Genomic DNA, 21,319 nt, shown 5'->3' with positions numbered 1-21,319 from the left:
ATCATTTAACTGCCAACCCCAGTTCCCAAGCTGCTTTGACTTATAAATAAACCATTTTACCCTTTTGCAATGCCAAAAAAAAATGTACTTCGCATTTCCAATTAGATTCACTTCAGCCTAAACTATGTATCAACCAGGTCATATTTCATTGATAAATCCCAAAGACTACTGAAAATGAGTTTAGAAATACAAAATAGCATAGATACCCAAAACAATCATGTCTTCTGAAGGAAACAGGGGAAAGGTTGTTGTTTAATATTTCTTTGCTCTCTGATACTTAAAGTCACTTTAGTCCTATTCGATATTGTTCTCCAATACCTCCATGAGTCATATGCTAATGTGGGCAGAGGAAATACTAATTTGAGACCCTCTGAGTGACAGATGAGACACTGCAGTAAGTAAAGAAACACTTTGGCTTACACTGGACTTCATACCTGAGCGCATAGCCTCTTTCTGAATGCTTTCATAGTCATGCCAGTCCTTTCTTCTCAAACCATCTGTCCATGAATAGAATTGCCCATCTCCCAGGCCCAGTGGATATGTCTGTGAAAAAGGAAAGTATTCAAGCATAAAAAGGAGGAATTTCCTTTTGCATGGTAGGTAAACACAGCCGGGCACATAACAGGCAATCAAAGAATATTTGTTAAATAAGGGAGTCCTTTGGGTATAGTGGGAAGAAAACTGTTGCTAGAGACTAGAAAAAAACAAAAACACATTTAGAATTGAATTCTTTTCCTTTTCAAACAGGAACATCCTTGTCCCACAGGCCCTGCCACTTCCTATTTTATTTGATCGCAAAACATTGAAAATTCAGTGTGTTGCCTCCTCTAGGCATAGATGTCTAGCTATTTTCGTTTGCCCCAAATGTAAATAGAACTGCCATCAATATGAGTGTTACATTGAATTAGATTTGTTTGTGATGTATAAAGTTTCATCCACGTTGATCAAGTACATTTGAATGGCTTTTAAGAACATTAGCAACCATTCACTGAATGCTCACTATGTGCCAGGTGCTATATTCAATATTTTACATGCTTTTAACGCACAACTTATGTTTTATACAATTTTTTTTTTTTTTTTTTTGCCAGTCCTGGGCCTTGGACTCAGGGCCTAAGCACTGTTCCTGGCTTCCTTTTGCTCAAGGCTAGCACTCTGCCACTTGAGCCACAGCACCACTTCTGGCCGTTTTCTATATATGTGGTGCTGGGGAATAGAGCCCAGGGCTTCATGTATAGGAGGCAAGCTCTCTTGACATTAGGCCATATTCCCAGCCCAAATTTTGAATTTTTATAATAGTTTTGGGATATAAATCCTCATCTTTCTGTGAAATAAACTGAGGCTCAGTAACTGTTGAAACTACCATGCCATAGCCAAGGTTTAATCTCTATTAGAACTAAAATTGTGGTTTTAACAACTATTAAACACTTATTCCATCTAGACTGCTGATAAATATAATGCATGTGTACACTTAGCAATAAAACTGCCACACATTCATGATCTGTAGTCAGCACAGATAGTTTATCTTTTAGCCACACCCAATATGTTGTAATATCAACTTGAAAATTATCACTGAATATTGGGGTCGCAATTCCTTTTTTATAGCATTCATTTTTGGCAAAAAGAAACAAATTGTTTTAAATAAAATTTAAAACCACAATCTTAGTAGTCAAGATAATGTAAAATAAATATTCCACGCATGCTATTTTATTTTTTAAATAAACAAGTAGTACAAAAATGAAAAAATATAGAGGACAAGACAAATTAGGCAAAAGATGATTTTTTCATAAGTAATTTTATTCTAGGAGGTTTTCCAAGGCAAATAAAATACTCATTTTTTTAATTTTAGAAAATGCAAAGCTATTTAATCTTAGCCTATCTTTATGGCTTACAAAAGGATCAGTTGTTTTGAATGAATAAAAGTAGTTTACAAACAGAAGGCAATAACATTAAAATTAGGAGAAAGATTTTCTAAATTGAGTGACTATAATTTGCATATTTCAATTGTTATTTTAGTCATTATGGTGGTAAATTCAGAAAAAATAATTGGAAATGAATAGAAGAAAAAAGACACAATAATGTTATTGAGTTTATGCAAAATACTAATAGCTAAGGATATAAATTTAAAAGAAATATGAAAGAAATACAATATTGGAAATGTGCGGCAGGTGGTAAATATAGAAGAAAAATAGAACAAAGTAATTGGAGAGATATATAGCAAATGTTTTAAAGCCGTACTAGTTTTCTTCTTTGTTCTACTTTTATTATCTGTAAGTAGTTTTATCTGTAAGCAGTAAGTTTCATTACCTATAAGTACAAGAGAAAGACTATTTGTCTAATTGATGTGGATCTTATGATTATAAATTTTGTTAAATATTGATAGTTTGGTAAATTTAATGTAGGAAGTTATAAACAACCAAAAAATTTGAGTATGCAACCTATATTTTATTTACCCATACATGTATAGTGTTAAATACTGGGCAATAATAAACCTTTATATTGACTATATGGATAACACCACTGTACAAATGTGACTTTCTGATTAACAATATATGACATGAAATATGAAGTTATGCTTGTGTATGCCATGCATTCTCTGTTTGCCTGTATTGACATGTTTGAGGTAGAAGTCTTAGAAACCAAAAATACAAAGTATTGAGCACAAAGTTAAACTTTATTGTGTCCAGGAAACAGGTAACTGAATTTTTTTTTTTTTTTGCCAGTCCTGGAGCTTGGACTCAGGGCCTGAGCACTGTCCCTGGCTTCTCTTTGCTCAAGGCTAGCACTCTGCCACTTGAGTCACAGCACCACTTCTGGTCATTTTCTGTATATGTGGTGCTGGGGAATCGAACCCAGGGCTTCAAGTATACGAGGCAAGTGCTCTTCAGGTAACTGAATTAATGATAACTTTTCTTGAAATAGCTAGACCTATTGGAAAAGCAAGGTATTTATGCTACTGAATATTGAGAATACTTAAGAATATCAAGTATTTCTGGAGGTGAGGTTAAAGGTAAAAGCCCATATATATATTCACATACACACAAATATATGCATGTATCATAAATATATAATACTATATATTATATAGGATATTATATTGTGTGTATATATACATATATATATACATACATATACACATATATATATATATATATATATATATATATTTCTCAAAGGCGCTTGAACTTTCCTGTGTTTCTTCTCAAATTCAATACAGGAGATTTCTGAAAACCACCACTGAAGTTACTACCAGTAGTTTAATACAGTAAGAATAAGACAAGTATGAGTTTGGCAACTGGAAAAAGTACAGTATGGGGACATTAAGATACATTAAAAAGTAGAGTTTTGAGTCAGTCTATATAGCAAGCATTATTTCGTTACTAATAGCATGTGTTCTCTCAATAGATTTCCACAAAGTTACCAACTCACAACAAAGAAAGAGGGAGAGGAGTGTGAGAGAAGAAAGAAGAGAGGGAGGCAGAAGAGAAAGAGGAGGAAGATGAGAGGAAAAACAGAGAGAGAAGTTGATATCTCAAAAATTTAAATAATAAGAGGTATGGCAGTGAATCCTTATACTCAGCTAGTTGTACACTTAATAACTACATGGGACATCCTCTACCAAGAGGATGTCTACAGTTAGAGCTTAATATGTTACTTACATCACTTATTCATAAGAATGGGTAGGCAGTGAAGGATGAAGCAGCATCTGAGAGAATTTTCAACATAACATTCAGAATCCAAAAGTTATCAGACACAACAAACTTGATGAAGCAATGGCAATCCAGAACACAAAAAAGTGTTTAGAAAAATCAAAATTGAATTTTCTCAAAGTCAAAGACAGAGTGTGATTCTACCATATTTGATGTTGGATAATATCTGTATCAAAATATAAAGTTTCTTGTAATAAAGAATCAGTGAAGTAAGAAAAATAGGAAAAGAGAAACAACTCAGAGAACAGAAATATCTCTCATCTTTTTATTTATCTGTAAACATGTAATAGGATAAAAATATATGACTGACATATCTGCCTATAGGATCAAGTATTACAAGTGGAGAAAGAACAAGGGAATTTCTGGGTAACACTATAGTTTTGATAGCATAGTTTCACTTAAGAATTATTGTCAAGTAGAACATTTAACAAAAAACAATTCTCAAATAAAAATGTATGGGTTTTCCTGTGCATCTCAGTTCTCCAGAAAGAAGTTTTGTTATCCTAACAATACTTTATGATGCCAGAGTAATGAGGGAGAAGTAGACATGTGACATTGTAATAAGTGGTATATGATCATTTATGCCACAAATACCTCCTCATCTACATCCATGGCCCTCCCAGAGTAGTAGATTTGGCATTACACAGCATGATGTTAGAAATTCCTCATCCTGACTTACAGGTATGTAACAGGAAACTTGGATTAGAATGGAAAGACAGAGCTCTGTGGGGAAACAACTTTTTCTAGAGGACTTTTTAGGGTTAAAATAGTTGAAAATTTCTAAGGTATAAGAGTAGGAAAATAACCCAATTATCACACTAAGACAGGCTTAATTAAACTCCTTAGAAGAACATGAACATGAAGAATCTCATATCCAGCACTGATGATCAGTAGAGGGAATATATATATATATATATATATATATATAGCCAGAAATGTGTGTGAGCAAAAACTAAATCAATCCCAATACATTTGGAAAGAACTACCTTGATTCTGAAAACTTAACCATTCAGTAAATGACCCATTAGTTTTTTGACCTTTCCTTTCGCATGAGCCATCGCCAATGTCCATATCCATTTGCTGCTTTCCTGGGTTATCATATCTGCATGATTATAGAAGTACAGATCCATTTACTCTGACCTTGTAAAATAAATACAAAGAAGATGGTGCCTTCATGAGGCATCTATTTCAGATCCATCATGAGGGTGGCCATTTACATGTGAAGGCCCTTTGAGTTATTCACCTCATTCATTTGTCAAGTCACCTCAAATAATTAAATTGAAAAATATCAGGGATAAAAGACATATTCTATTAAGTAGAAACTACATGTAAGAAGGACTTCCAGGAAGACGGCGGAGGAGCAGCAGAGCCCTAGCTGAGCTCCCTCCGACATTGCAGTTTTCTCACCCCATAGAAACTTTCACTCCTAGAAAGACAGCCAGAGTAAGTTCTAACAGTACAGGGATTCTGGCCAGGAAGGAAAAATCCACATTGCTTGTCTGAAAACACAGATTTGAGCTCCGGGCAGCATCCTGCCTCCAAGCCATGTCAGCACCAGAACAGCGCTCTGTACAGTGACCTGCACTCTGCGCAGCTAAAGCACACAGCTTAGACCAGGGAGAAATCCTCCAGAGAGCGGCTGAGCATGGACGACCTGAAATCGCAGAGAAAGCATGAGTACCCCACGAAAGATATTCTCACTCTCGCCCACAAAGCAGCTTCTGGAAGGTAGCCCTTCCCCCACTGCCAGAGCAAAGCGCCATCTTTGCCACTGGCATAGGGTCAGACTACATTGGAACTAAAGCGGGCCTGGGGAAAGCGAGGACGAAGGAGTCATCTTTGAAAAGGGCAAGAGGGACCGACCAGTGAGAGCCAGCTCTGCCCAGGAGAACGCCCCCTGCCCAGGCGGGAGGCGCGTCCTAGGCCACAGCTTAGCCAGAGGTGCTCCACCCTGCCCAATGGAATTTCTAAATTTAAAGCGAAAGCGGCAAGCAGCTACTGGTGGCACGGAAACACCAGGCAGGGGAACAAACAGTTCCTGAGAAAAATAAATGGTCCTGTCACAGAGGAAGCCCAATTCCAGCCCAAAACGGGGCTGAATTCCATAGCCAGCTCCGCCAGGCAGCCACCCTGCCCAGGAGGGAGGTACCTCCCCCAGGCAAGCAACTCTCAGCAAGGTAAACCAGGCCAGAGGCGCCCCACCCTGCTGAGTCCACAGCCTATTCAAAGCCAGGCATGAAAGGCCGCAGACCCACAGCAGACAGAGGAGCCATGGTTCCCGAGACTGCTCACGTCCCCATCTACAGAGGACACCCAAGACCTACCTGCAAGCTGTGCGAACCACAGAGACCCAGGATTGCACTAACAAGGGAGAAGGGTCAGAACAGATCCACCCCCTGCGAAATGAAAGCAAGTCAAACCAGCCAATCAGGAAAATAGACTGCAGACCATCTCAAGGAAACAAGAGACTGGGGAAAGACCACCCAAACAAGGAGGACTCCATTTAATTTTTCTTTTCAAACATTTTTAAACTTTAAAAAAATTTTTTTTTAACTTTTTCACTTCTAAAACATCGATGTTTTTTTTTTGTTGTTGTTGTTTACCATTTTTACCTGCTTGTTTTATCAAAAAAATTTTTTTTGGTTGTTCATTTTTCTGGTTTTTTTCCTTTTTCCTTTTTTCTTTTTTAAATAATTTTTCTCTGTTTTGTGCATCTGTCTTCCAGTATTTTTCTTTATTTCTCTCTTTGCATTCTCTTTCTTTAAAAATTACTTTCCTATGAATAACACCTCCACTCTTTTCTGCTAACTCTCCATTGTATATCATTTTAACCTTATTCTTTCTACTGATTCTACTCTTCTCCACATTTCCACATCACTGAAACTAAACCAAAATCATCACCCCCCCCAATACATTTTACTCTATTCTCTTTAATACCTCTTACCAACCCTCCTGACTTACTGCCAGGAGGACCTCCAGGTTCCATTGACTCCTGGTTATTGGATAGAGGGGATCCCTGCTTAATCCGAGTGAATCAAAGGGGTTCATAGAGAAAGCCAGTCCTAAAAGAACATAAAATAAGAACAAGAATTGCTCATAGGGTTGTAACAGTAAATAAGTAACTACTGAATACAGGGCCGAGGATCAGTTGTTATATTGAAATTGTATTATTTAGGAACACCAAATCTAATTTTATAGACATGTATCCAGGTATTTGTATGTAATTGTGAACTTATAAGATTTACACAACAGTGCTTGGTAAGGGCTGCTTTGGGTCTTAAACTGTGCACACAGGTGCTGGTAGATTGGCATTCCCAATCCAAATGGGCAGAAGAAACACAAGAAAGATGGAAAACAATGGAGCCTTTTCTCCCACTCAAAACAAGGAGGAAACAGAGCAGTCAATCAAAGACATAGAAGAGAACCCTCAAAATGCTCTAAAAGTCTACTGATAAACATGTTAAATGAAAAGTTGAATCAATACAGCAATCCTTCCATAAAGCAATAGATAATTTCATGGCCTCAACAAATAGAAAGATAAATAAAATTCAAGAGTCAAATGAAAAGATAGCTTCCCAGGTAAAACAATTGAGAGTCAGCACTCAAAACCAAATTAATGAAGAAAAGAAGTCCATGCAAGACCTAAGAGATGACATGGAAATCATCAGGAAAGACCAGTCAGAAGGAAAAGAGATTCGAAATCAAGTAACTAGCCTACAGTCCCGACTAACTGAAGCAGAGGATCGAATCTCAGGAGCTGAAGATTCCCCTAGAATCTATTTTGCAAACCTTTATGCCAACAAATTCAAGAACTTGGAAGAAATGGATGATTTCCTAGAAAAAATTGATATCCCCAAACTCAAGCATGAAGATTTAAACCTTCTAAACAGACCCATATTCAGTATTGAAATAGAAACGGCAATAAATGATCTCCCATTGAAGAAAAGCCCAGGTCCAAAGGGATTCACTGCAGAAATCTACAAGGCCTTCAAAACAGAACTCACACCAATATTTCTCAAACTCTTCAATGAAATTGAAAGAGAACATTCACTACCAGACACATTCCATGAAGCCAGTATAACTCCTCATCCCAAAACCTGGCAGGGACTCATCACGGAAAGAGGACTGTAGATCGATTTCCCTGATGAACATAGACGCATCAATTCTCAACAAAATTCTGGCCAATCGACATCAACAGGTCATTAAAAAAATCACACACCACGATCAAACTGGATTCATCCCAGGGATGCAAAGTTGGTTTAATATATGCAAGTCAATTAATGTAATCCACCACATCAACCAGAGCAAGGTAAAGAACCACATGGTTTTTTCTCTGAATGCGGAAAAAGTGTTCGATAAAATCCAGCACCCATTTATGCTAAAAGCCCTGGAAAAACTGGGATTGCAGGGAACATTCCTGAATGTAATCAAGGCTGTTTATGACAAACCAACAGCAAGCATAACTCTAAATGGTGAAAAACTAAAGCCATTCCCTTTAAAATTAGGAACAAGGCAGGGATGTCCACTCTCTCCCCTGCTCTTCAACTAGTACTAGAATTCCTAGCCAGAGCAATCAGGCAAGAAGAAAATATAAAGGGGATCCAAATAGGAAAAGATGAAGTTAAACTTTCTCTCTTCTCAGATGACATGATCCTATACCTAAAGAATCCCATAGACTCTACCCCCAAGCTGCTAGAGCTGATTCAAAACTTTGACAAAGTTGCAGGATATAAAATAAACCCGCAAAAACCAACGGCCTTTCTCTTTGCTAACGACCTGAAGACCGAGGCTGAAATCAGGAAAGCAACTCCTTTTGCAATAGGCCCCCAACACATAAAATACCTAGGAATAAGGTTAACCAAAGAAGTGAAAGACCTCTTTTATGAGAACTTTAAAAGCTTAAAAAACGAAATTAAGTCAGAACTAATGGAAAAACCTCCCATGCTCCTGGATTGGGAGGATTAATATAATCAAAATGGCAATTTTGCCAAAGGCTATCTACAAATTCAATGCAATACCCATTAATATCCCAACATCATTTTTTAATGAAATAGAGGAAGCAATCCAAAAATTTATATGGAACAATAATAGACCTAGAATAGCAAAAACAATCATAAGCATTAAGAATAGTGCTGGAGGAATTACAATACCAAACTTCAAGCTGTATTATAAAGCTATAGTAATAAAAAACAGCTTGGTATTCGCACCAGAACAGGCCTGAAGACCAATGGAACGGAATTGAAGACCCAGAAATGAACCCACAGAATTACGCCTACATAATATTTGATAAAGGAGCTAAAACAATTGTTTGGAAGAAAGATAGCCTCTTTAACAAATGGTGCTGGCAAAACTGGTTCAACACGTGCAACAAACTAAAACTAGAACCTTATATATCACCCTACACCAAAATCAATTCCAAATGGATTAAAGACCTCGAAATCAAAACAGACACCCTGAAAACACTAAAGAAAGGAGTAGGAGAAACACTTGGGCTCCTTGGCACAGGAGGGAACTTGCTTAACAAAGACCCAGAAAGGCTACAAATCAAAGAAAGGTTGGACAAATGGGACTGCATCAAACTGCAGAGCTTCTGCATGGCAAAGGACATAGTTCGCAAGATAAACAGAAAGCCCACAGACTGGGAGATCTTTACCGGCCATTCAACGGACAAAGGCCTCATATCTAAAATGTATGCAGAACTAAAAAATTTTTCTTCCTCCAAAACAAAACCGCAAAGAACCAATAGCCCCCTCATCAAGTGGGCAAAAGACTTACAAAGAGACTTCTCTGATGAGGAAATGAGAATGGCCAAGAGACATATGAAAAAGTGCTCTACATCACAGGCCATAAAAGAAATGCAAATCAAAACAACATTGAGATTCCATCTCACCCCAGTAAGAATGGCCTATATCAAGAAAACGAGCAATAACAATTGTTGGAGGGAATGTGGGCAAAAGGGAACCCTACTTCATTGTTGGTTGGAATGTAATCTGGTTCAGCCACTCTGGCAAGCAGTATGGAGATTCCTCAGAAGGCTAAATATAGAACTCCTCTATGACCCACTTTTGGGTATCTATCCAAAAGACCACAAACAAAATCACAGTAAAGCCCACAGCACAACAATGTTCATCGCAGCACAATTTGTCATAGCTAGAATCTGGAACCCACCCAGATGCCCCTCAGTAGACGAATGGATCAGGAAAATGTAATACACGTACACACTGGAATTTTATGCCTCTATCAGAAAGAATGACATTGCCCCATTTGTAAGTAAATGGAAGGACTTGGAAAAAGTTATACCAAGTTAAGTGAGCCAGAGCCAAAGAAACATGGACTGTATGGTCTCCCTTATAGGGAATAATTAGTACAGGTTTAGGCAAGTCACAGCAGAAGAGCACAAAAGCCCAATAGCTATACCCTTATGGTCACATAAGATGATGCTAAGTGAAATGAACTCCAAGTTATGGAAACGATTGTTATATCACAGTTGTAACTACTTTCAACATCCCATGTGTATCTGTAGCTTCTATTATTGATGATGCACTTGTATCACCTTCCTGTGGTTGTACCTACACTACCTCTGTTATCTTATCTGAGTATATTGGAAACGTGTATACTGGTATTAGAACTAGGAAATTGAAAGGGAATACCAAAATTGAGAGACACAGGGTAAAAAAAGACAAACAACTACAAAAGCACTACTTGCAAAGCTGTTTGGTGTAAGTGTAATGAATACCTCATGGGGGGAAAGGGAAAGGGGGAGGAGGGAGGGGGCTATGAGGGATGAGGTAAGAAACAGTACAAGAAATGTATCCAATGCCTAACGTATGAAACTGTAAACTCTTTGTACATCAGTTTGATTATAAAATTTGAAAAAAAAAGAAGCTACATGTAATAGTAAGAGTTGGATCACAGAGGTAATAAAAATAATATACCTTTGAATGTCAGGAGGAAGTATTTGCAAGGGTAAAATATTGCTGTTGGCAATGCATTTATTGTAGGTATCAAATGGTCCATACGTACAGTGATGTAATAGAGTACTGGAAATCTATGCGAAACTACTCTAAGGATTGCTGAACTCTGGGGTTAAGTTACTACTGTGATTAACTTTTAAAGAATCTTAAAATACCTCCCAAAAGCTGTCTGTTTGAGAATATCTAGTGAATACGTAGAACTTGCTTCTTGTCTCTTCTGTTACAGCAATCTCATTTATCATACTGCAGGCAGGAATGACACTGTGTATCTTTGAAGAAGATTGCTTGCATTCCAACGCCTGTTTGGGGTGTATAAATCAGCCAACCAGTGGACTTTTACTCTCACAATCAACTTTACACCTAGCACTCTATGTGTTCCTAGGAAAACAAGATAAAGAGGAAGAATGTTCAATTCACAGTTATATGATATAAACTATTTGACTATAAAAGGAAAAACTTACATTTCCTCTCATTTCTTCATTAAGTTCCCTATGAAATTACTCTAAAAGATTAACACTTTCTTCATCTGAGTATATGACGAGGCTCCAAAGCACTAGTAATTCAGAGAAGGATATGAAAGCCAGTGAATTATCATATGACACTATAAAAATGAAAATTGCTTTTAATCATTGATGGAATTTTTATACATATTTGCTCTGGAAAAAATGGTATCGTATGTACATTAAGGTAGGCATAAATTAAAGGAGCCAAACTTCATTAAAGTAGTTGCTAACTGAATTTCTTGATAGGTATGAATTCTTAATTGGTGTGAAAAAATTCCAATTTATTGAAGAAGCCACTTGGGATATGTTTTAAGGGGAATATCAAAATTGAGAGATAAAAATAAAAATAAAAACCAATGCAACAGCAATGCTTACAAAACTATATGCTGTAAAACAACTGTACAACTCATGGGGGCTGAAATGGGGAGGGCAGAACGCAGGGGAAAATGAGGGAGAAGCTAACAAGTTAGATAAGAAATGTATGCACTGCCTTACATATGACACTTTAACCTCTCTGTACATCACTTTGACAATAAAGTAATGTATAAATTAAAAAATAAAGAATATATGTATATAAATGTATGTATACATATATAAGAAAATAAGATGCTTGCATTGGTGGGAAAAGTAGATGGCAGGTATATTTATCTTATGTAACTGTAACCCCATAAGAACTCCATTATGAAGGTCTCAGAGTCAAATAACTAGAGTGCCATATGTCAGAAGAGTGAGTTCTGGTATCTGGTATAAGACTCATGCTCTGGTTTTGTTTTGAGGGTAAAACTGGTCAAATGACTGGATGGTTTGACAGTCTTAGAACAAAGTTTATTCCACTACTACACTGTTTCATTGACCACACAAGTGAATTTTTTTTTGAAATTCTATCAATGAATAATGTTTATCTTTATTGGTTTATGGAATTTGTTTGAAAGGAAAAGCTTGTATCACACTGATGTTATTTTAATAATGCCAACATTTTATTTTAAATGGCTATATTCATGTAGTACAAAACAGAAACAGTTAAAAAATTCTAACATTTCTTGTCTTCTGCTGCAATTGTCCTGAAATTATTATATTAAATAAGTAGTTTCTTCAATAATTAGTGAGAAAATTAAACATAATTTTTTTGTACGGACAAAAGTCAGATCACACCTATTTTACAATTTCTCAGGATGCTTATGAAGAATTTCCAAAGACATCTTTGTGTTTAGACAGGTAGCTGAAAAAGAAAAAATATATACATTAGTACACTTTCTATTCTAAATTGTCACTTAACAAACTATTCTTAAGTTTTACTAACATAACTGTAATTATTAGCTAGCAAAAACTTCTATTATTATGACCAAACTCTTCTAATGTGATTAAAGAATAGTATGCAGAGTGACTTTATTGGTTAATGGAAGAGGGAGAGTGCCTTCTAACACCCTGCCTCATATGAGATAGGGTTAAGAACTCAGTAGCACGCCTAGCCCACTGCTATGTTTCAATTTCCATCCAAGCATTTGATGTAAGATAGTTGTGTTGCTGACTGTCAAAATTACTATAATTGTTTCTTGTATTCAGCACAACAGAAACTCCTCACCTCAGCAGGAAAGCCCTCCAGAGCCCTGATTGCCCTGCAGTGGCTGTCATCATACCTGGGTATAGTATTGAGGAGAGAAGGATGTTGTGAATGTGAGAAATTTACTGAGAGATAGTTTCCATCTGGGAACATTCTCTTGGTGATCCTAAAGGAGAAGAATTAAGGGGGGGGGGAAGAGAGAGAAACAAAAGAACAAAGGAAAATTAGCCTAGAAATGGATAGCACCACAAGAGAAATGTAAAATCAATGGATAATTTCAAAAGAAAGCATATTATATTAACCTTCAAGAATCACTTCCCCTTCTGAATGGTGAATCCATAAACTTGCAGTTTGTTGGGGGTAATTAAACCCGAGTTTCATGACCCCTTCCGACTTTTCTTCCATGATACATCATAGGGTGTATCTAGAATTCCACCCTATCAATTCTTCCAGGAGAAAATATACCATCCTTAGTGATTTTTCAGGACACAATCTTATTTTAAACTGTTATTCTATTTCCTTATTAATGTGAACTTATTGTGCTGAGTCTACATGGAAATAGACCACAGAGAAATATGAAATGGTGATTAAGAGAGAAAAAGTATTGGTGACTATTCACAGTAAATGTTGATAACAACAAATCACAAAGAAAAAGACATCACTTCAATCTCCAACTTGCAAGTCATGCCTGTGGTTTTATATATCACTCACAATGTAGTACTAAGAGCACTAGACTCAGAGTTACAACTAAGGTTATCTTAAGATGTGATACTATGGCCAAGGTATGAATTTTCAATATCCTACAATATCATTGCTTATCATTTTCCCAGGAACTGTCATCAAAATCACTACCTGAACCATCGGTATACAATTGTACAGAGGCCTTAGTACCCCCTTCAGTGAAGTTTGTTCTACTAGTTTTGTTGGTATTATAAATGGCTTTTATAGGGATGGTATTAGTATTTTTATCAATTCAGATATGTAAATTTTATGTCAGAGACTCAAATAAATGTATGTTTTGCTTGGGCTAGTAGCTGCAATGGTGTTTTAAGCTCATTCACTCTTGTATAAATTAAGAAAAATAACAAAAATTGTAATTGCAAATCAGCAAGACTTGGACAAATATTTCTTTATTTTCTTCGCAATCTAGAAGTTTAAACAGATTAACAATGATTCAGAAGCATTGCTTCCTAATCTGGAGCACGGAGAATTCATAGCATACTCCTCCCACCGCTGTCACATCCATTCAGAATTTTACTATATACCTCAGGCTGGCCTTGAACTTGTGATCCTCCTACCTCAGCCTGCTAACTTCTGAAACTGCAGGTTCATGTCACTGTCAATATCTATGACTGGTGAAACATTATTCAATTATTCAGGTGTCAGTCAACAGGTATTTATTGAATAACTGCTCTGGTACTAGAAATAAAATTGGAGCCAGACAAAAGTGTAGCCTGAGACATTATATTCTTATAGAAAGAGACAATGATTCATTCCGTTTCTGTTAATTGAGCCAGTATTTTATGTCTGACATTGTTTAGGTACTTTTAATTTACCCATGAATAAAACAGACAAAGATTCCTCCCTTGAGTACCTTATATCCTAGAAATGTGGTATCAAAATATGAAAGAAGTAAATGATTTAATATTACCTTTGCTGAAGCCTTTCATATTTCATTTACATATTGTGGGAGGGCATAGAAAACCAGAGATCTGTTAAGTTTAGGGTGCAACTAACCTGAGACCTGGAATGGAAACACAGTTTATCCTCTAATAAGCAGTAATACATTCCCACTTAAAATTTTCATTTTGGAAATATATTTAGAGAAAGTATTTTGCTTAAATACAAAGAGCCACTGTTATGTAGGCAGGAAGCAGAAGTGCCAAAACATTGAAAATCAAGACCAGATTATTTTTAACAGTACAGCATAAATGTATTTTGTTTAGTGTTCCAGGGAGAGAAATAATCACCACTTCCAAAAACACAAAATTATAAAATGTCAAGACTTGACAAATAGAAGAGAAAACACTTAAAACTAAATCTTGAAAGGGTTTTGGACTATGACTTTCACAACTGATTATTTCAAATACCAGCAAAGATGTTTTCTAAGATCTTAATTTAGAGTTTCTTGTTCAACTTCTTGTAGACAAGAAAGATAATAGATCATTGTGTTATCCTTGTTTATGCTCTATGTTTGGAAAATAAGTCACTTATGGAAAACTGATTTTGATTATTAATATCAGTGCTTTCAGTAGAAATGTAAAAAAATTAGAACTAAATTTTAAACACTTCTAATTGTAGAATGCGGATATGGATTCAATAGCATATTATTAACTGCACAAAATGACATATCAGCAGTATACCTGAAAGACTTGAAATAATTAAATTCTATATAAAGAAGATTCCTTAGGGAAGTCTAAATACAGAGGAGACTAAACATAGAACCTGGAGTTATTGGTATGCACAAAAATAAAAGATACTAGACTCAACCAATATCTTCAGATTCATACTGCACTGTAGTCAATAATACTGAACCCCATAGGAATATGAAGTAATAATTCTGCTGCCTCTATACAAACATAATGCAACTTTAAAATTAGGTAAATGGGGCTGGGAATATGGCCTAGTGGCAAGAGTGCTTGCCTTGTAAAATTAGGTAAATGGATGTTGGATGGCAGGAACCAGGTATTTCTTTGTTATAGTGAGAGTTTACAAATAAAGTAGGAGAGAGACTAGAATGTCCTATCTGGAAATGAATTCAATTGGGAGATTTAAGTAAAAACTTGTGCTTGACTTAATATACAAATAGATATTCAATATATAATTATTTTATTAATCCATATGCTAATGTGCTTGTATATACATGCTTTACATTATACATGCAAACACATAAATATGTTCATGTATCTGCATATATGCATTAGATAGATGATAGAGATAGATGGGTAGAAAATACTATAAGAGTAGGTTATTACAAAGATAGTCTGATTCTCATAAGTGGACTTTGCACACATAACTATTGTCCTTTTTTCCCTAAATGAATTAGCTTGTATGAAGCTTTTATTAGAAGTCAAGAAGAAAGTAGTTAATGTTCTTTGACTGTTCAGCCTCTAGAAGATTAATTAAACCAAAATAAACCTTTGTTCTTTATGAAATACCCTGTCTTAGGTATTCTGCAATAGCATCAACTCTGCAAATTCAGTCTTTTGCCCTATGACTTATGAAAGCCAAAGAGCAATGACACTCCAATAACACTCTCATCATTATTTATGAATTTCATATTCTAGAAATGGGTGAAGCTACGAAGCATATTAAATGAGCCTAGCACAACTTCTAATGTAGGAAGTACAGAAATGTTCAAAAATAAAAAGAAATAAACAAACCCCAAACAACAAACTCCCTTCATGGTAGAGATCATAGGTCAACAAAGCCAACCCCAAAGGGCTTGCAAGTATGAAACAAAACAAAAAGATAAATCTGAGAGCATACATCTGTACACAAGTGATTGAATAAATAAAGTGGCAGAGACAGTTCTTTTAGAAGGATTCCAAATAATTAACATACATATCTCATGCCTGAGCACATGGAAGATAGATTTCTTCTTTAAATATTGACACATAATAACTTCTTCCCAAAGGCATATTACAGCTGAGTGGAATTGGTGGTAAGACTAACTTTATTATGGGGAGAGCGGACAAATAGTCCTTTAGCCAAGTGGTCACGAACAACCTGGGTACTGAGACTATATGCTGATGTTTTTAAGTACTTTTAATAAAAGGTGATGAATCAGTAATTTATCTCAGTGGTTAGCCTCTGCTAAAATTACAAATTACATTAATATTGCTCTCAAACTACCAATGTCATCAATAACAAGAAATGTTGGAGGAAGTATCATAACCTGGAGAAGCCAAAAGAGAAATGATGACAAATTGTGGCATGTTATCCAAGAAGGACTGGTGGAATTTAAAAAAAAAAAGACATCTGGTGAGAACTAAGGAGATACTAATATAGTATGGGCTTTTCTGAATAGCACTGGATCAATAATGTGCCAGTCTTTGTAACAAATATACTCTGCTAATTTAAGAGGTTAACAATAGAAGAAAAAGCTTTGGGATATATGAGGGCCTGTGTCTAAGTACAGTATTTGTGTAAAATTAAAACTTTCAGAAATAATGTTCTAAAAGTACCTACAACAGTCTTTATAAATGCTCTTGGAACGTTATGAATGTTTATAGTATTTTATGTGATTAAATCAATCCATACACTGAAGTGCTGTGTACTTGCTTATTCAATTCATGGCACTTGTTCACATTTGCCATTCTTTACTATGATATATATTTTCATAATTAATACACGGTTAAGTAAATAATGAGAATAGATGTCATGGGTTTTCTTTGTGTTCTGCTAGTTTGCATTTAGATGATGATAAACTATTCATTTTCATTATTTTTATTTACTCACTTGTCTTGATACCCTTTAAAATTCTACTATATCAACGAGTCTTTTTGCCAGCTTGACCGAGAAATAGAAAACCATTCAGCACAATGAATTTGTGGCAAGGCAAATATATAAATTTGAGTGAAATGAAAATTAATACAGCAAGGTTTTACTTCTGTTTATTAAGTAGGCTATGAATAAGTAAATGAAGCAGTCTTATTAATCTAATTTCTTCCTATGATCTTGTTATTATTCCTATACAAAAAGAAAGCAAAGAAAGTTTATTTCAATTTGGTTACAATTGTAAAAACTTGTTAAAAGGTTGGAGGCTAAAGTTGATCTACCTTTGTTTTTTTCTTGTTCATATAGACTGTGATTCTTTAAAATGTAGTATGAGAATGAAAATGACATCATTCATAATTAATTTTGTAGAAATAATCTGTTAATTTTTTGGTTAATTAATCTGGCTTTCATTTTGTAGAAAGAATGCATAATTTCTCATATAGTGTCCTTTAAATTATGTTTTTTTAGTGTGATATAATTTTCACCTAAAGCTAAACATAACAAATACTTTCTTTTACATAATAGTTTCTTAATTATTTGTCCATGATAGCTCCTCAGTTTGGTACACGGACATAATATCTAGAGATGCCATCTGTCCTCAGTATTAAAGAGTTTCTGAACATCTTCCTGTGGGACATAGCAATAGAGTTTGACCAAGGAGAGGTCACTTTAATTGCTTCATTGAGGAATCGTTTTTTCTATTTAATCATTCATAGCATACTCTCTAGGCTGTTTCAAAGTCAATTCTGCAATGTGTTTTAGTAGAAATCACTGTCATTTGAAATAATCATATTTGGGTCACTGTGAATGGTCTTGTTAGATAGACTTTCTATTGATAGTATACTTAATACTAGGAAAATATATATTAGATAAAATTTGCAATTATATCCATTGTTGTTAAGAACACTGAGGCACAGAGACTTCAAGTAAACATTGAATTAAAACGAGACTTATCTAAACTCCAAGATATAGAAACAAGAGGTTTTCCTTTGTTGTCGTTGTTTATAATGTACTATGTAAAGTTTTTTCTTTTTACATTTATCCCTATGTTTTATCCCCCATTGTCACTGTATTTCATTTTAGTGCCCTTTGTATTATATATAAGCATATCAGAATTAGGGAAGAGAAGGAGAACAACAAAATGGTGAAACAAAGGACAAGGTAAACCAATGCAACAGCAATATTCACAAGACAGTACGTTGGAAATGAAGTCTACAACTTGAGAGGGGGAGTGAATGTGGACAATGAGGGAAGGAGTAACAATGTTCAAGAAGAAATATACACACTATTTTATCTATGTAATTGAAACCCCTGTGTACATCACCTTGACAATAAAATTAAATTTGAAAAAAGAGACTTCTCTGTATAGGAAATAAGAATAGCTAATAGACACATGAAAAATGTTCAAAACAAAACAAAAACAAAATATCAAAAACAAACCCCAAAAATCTATTGAGATACCACCTCATAACAACAGATGCTGGTGGGGATTTGGCCAAAAGGGAAAGCTACTACACAGTTGGTGAGAATGTAAACTGGTTCAACCACTCTGGAAAGCACTGTGGAGGTTCCTCAAAAGACTTAAGCCTAGAATTGAGCTATGATACAGCAATCCCACTCCTGGACATTTGTCAGAATGGTCACAAACAAGGATACTCTAAAGCTATCAGCACACATATGTCCATTGCAGCATTATTTATCATACCTAAGATATTGAACCAACCAGATGCCCCTCAGTAGATGAATGGATCGAGAAAATGTGATATATATGTATATGTACACACACATACATATATACATACATACACACACAATGGAATTTTATGCATCCATCAGAAAGAGTAACAGCTCCCAATTCATAAGGAAATGGAAAGACTTGGAAATAAATCATATTAAGTGAAGTAAGCCAGACCGAAAGAAGCAGACTCCATGGTTTCTCTCATTTGTGATAATTAGTACATGTCTAGGGTACTCCTAGACAATATTTCAATAGCTATGTACATATAATCATATAAAATGAGTCTAATTGGAATGAATTCCCAGATTTTTTTCTGATGTACTGTGTGAAGTCATTTATTTTGGTTCATTTTTTTTTCCTCTTTGGTTTATCCTGTTGTCACTGTTTTTTATTTTGCTTCTATGTGTCTTGTATATACATTTATCTGATTTGGGGAAAGGAAAGGGAATAACAAAATGGTGAGACAAAGGACATAGCTGAACCAATACAACAGGGATACAAGACACTGTTTTGGAAATGAATTTTACAACTTAGGGTGAAAAGGAGTTGAGGGAAGGGGAGGAAAAAAGGGAGAAAATGAGGGACGGGGTATGCTATTTGGCCAGAAATGTACCTATTATCTTATATAACTGAAACCCTGGTGTGCATCAACTTTACAATAAAATAAACTATTAAAATCATTGAACGTCACACAGCTAGGAAAGGAATGTCCATGTTTGTATGCCTGTAGTGTAACCCCAGAATCTAGCCTAAAAGTTTCACTATCAACATCTCAGAATGAAGTATGTCTACAGACTGAAAAAGAATTTATTTAAGAGATGACAAGTGTTTCACTTCTTTAGAAATGGCTTCCCAAATTATGATTGAAGACTAGCATTCCAAACAGAAATCTTGCTCCTCTCTTCTTTTACTAGAGTTAATTTTCTTCTTCACAGTCAAAGACCACTATCGTCATGTAGACCCTTCGCTTCCTGTGTTTCCCTTGTCCTGAAATCCAAGATCTAAAGCACTTTTCAAAACAGAACTTTCATCAAGCACTTTTTACCAAAAGTTCTTTCATTACATTTAGAGTGAAATCTTTGGTACTTCCAAGGTTAAGAGAAAGGATCTGATTTGGTCTTACCTACCTGAATGACTTAAGACAGAGATTCATATTTTTGTATTCTCACTGCATTCTTAAACATTTTTGTTTAATCACTTTTGCTTAACCACTAATAAATGCTGTTCAACCAGACTGTCCCATCTCCTCACCAACTCTGTATTTTTCTCCTGGGCAAACTTACAAATTTTAGTATTGACAAACTGCGTTGCCAAACTATGAAGAGGCCATGTTTTAGTTCTTAAGTTATCATATTTGTAGTTTAATTTACACCTGTGGTTTTCATATCATCCTAATTTTGATTTGGCTATCAAAGTTCAATCTTTTCCAACTGGTCATGTACAATGACTGCTGCAGAATCTGAAATATTTAATAAAATATTTCATATACATATATTTAGATATACCTATTCACATGTATATATGTACATATACATATGTATATATGTATGTGTAGTTGTTGATACTACAAAATGATTTATTAAATCAAGAAAATGGGTTGAAGTGGTGGTACAGCCTCTGTCACATTCCATATTGGAATGGAGTATTTGCAATTCAAGGATCTTACCACTAGATGGTAATAGCAGATTATACTGCTTGTATCACACACCTGCTGACACTTTGCTCACCATCAATCTTTCTGAACCAAATGCGTAGCTGTATATGTATCTGGTTGTCCAAGTATCCAACTGCCCATTTCTAATTCATATCTATATCTAAGTATCTACTTCAACCTCTACACCTATACACATGTGTGTACATTAGATGTTAACTATGAAGCTATTCCAAGCATATTTTATCTTTTATGTAGGATCATATTCAGAAATGTAAAGGCTAATATATTAGGATATTTTTATTTTCTGGTACTTTAAAATTTTTAAATTACTCGATCAGTTACTAAATACAATATAACTCAAAGGGCAATATATTACTTTCTCTTTTTGTTTTTTTTTGGAAGCATTGTTTTCTTAGTGTTGGGTTACTATGTCAAATTAATCGTATTTGGAAAGTTAGCAAATTTCATACAATAACAAAGACTGGGAAGTATCAAACAAAGGCTATTGCTTTAACAGTGACTTTAGGATATAACAGTTTAGGAAGTTGGAATCTTTAGTTAAATAAGGAATATTTATATTTCTATTTTAAAATTTAAAAAAAGGTATTTTTCCATGGATGTTGTTGAAGCTTTCTCCCATGAGACAGATACTTCTCTCCTTTTTGCACTGTGGAAAGACAGT

At 35.2% G+C, this 21,319-nt stretch overlaps 1 protein-coding gene across 1 annotated transcript in view; it reads right to left on the bottom strand.

Moving 5' to 3' along the window:
* Galntl6 (polypeptide N-acetylgalactosaminyltransferase like 6) overlaps positions 1-21,319 on the bottom strand; it is an 837,540-nt gene that overhangs the window by 531,103 nt on the left and 285,118 nt on the right. The window contains exon 2 of the mRNA XM_048330738.1: positions 435-543. Coding sequence (XP_048186695.1) covers positions 435-543 — 109 coding nt within the window. The remainder of the gene's footprint in view (positions 1-434; positions 544-21,319) is intronic.

This window comes from Perognathus longimembris, chromosome 21 (assembly GCF_023159225.1).
Source record: "Perognathus longimembris pacificus isolate PPM17 chromosome 21, ASM2315922v1, whole genome shotgun sequence".
NCBI lineage: Eukaryota > Metazoa > Chordata > Mammalia > Rodentia > Heteromyidae > Perognathus > Perognathus longimembris.
The sequence above is the reverse complement of the archived record's forward strand: the minus strand, read 5'-3'. Positions and strand labels throughout refer to the sequence as shown.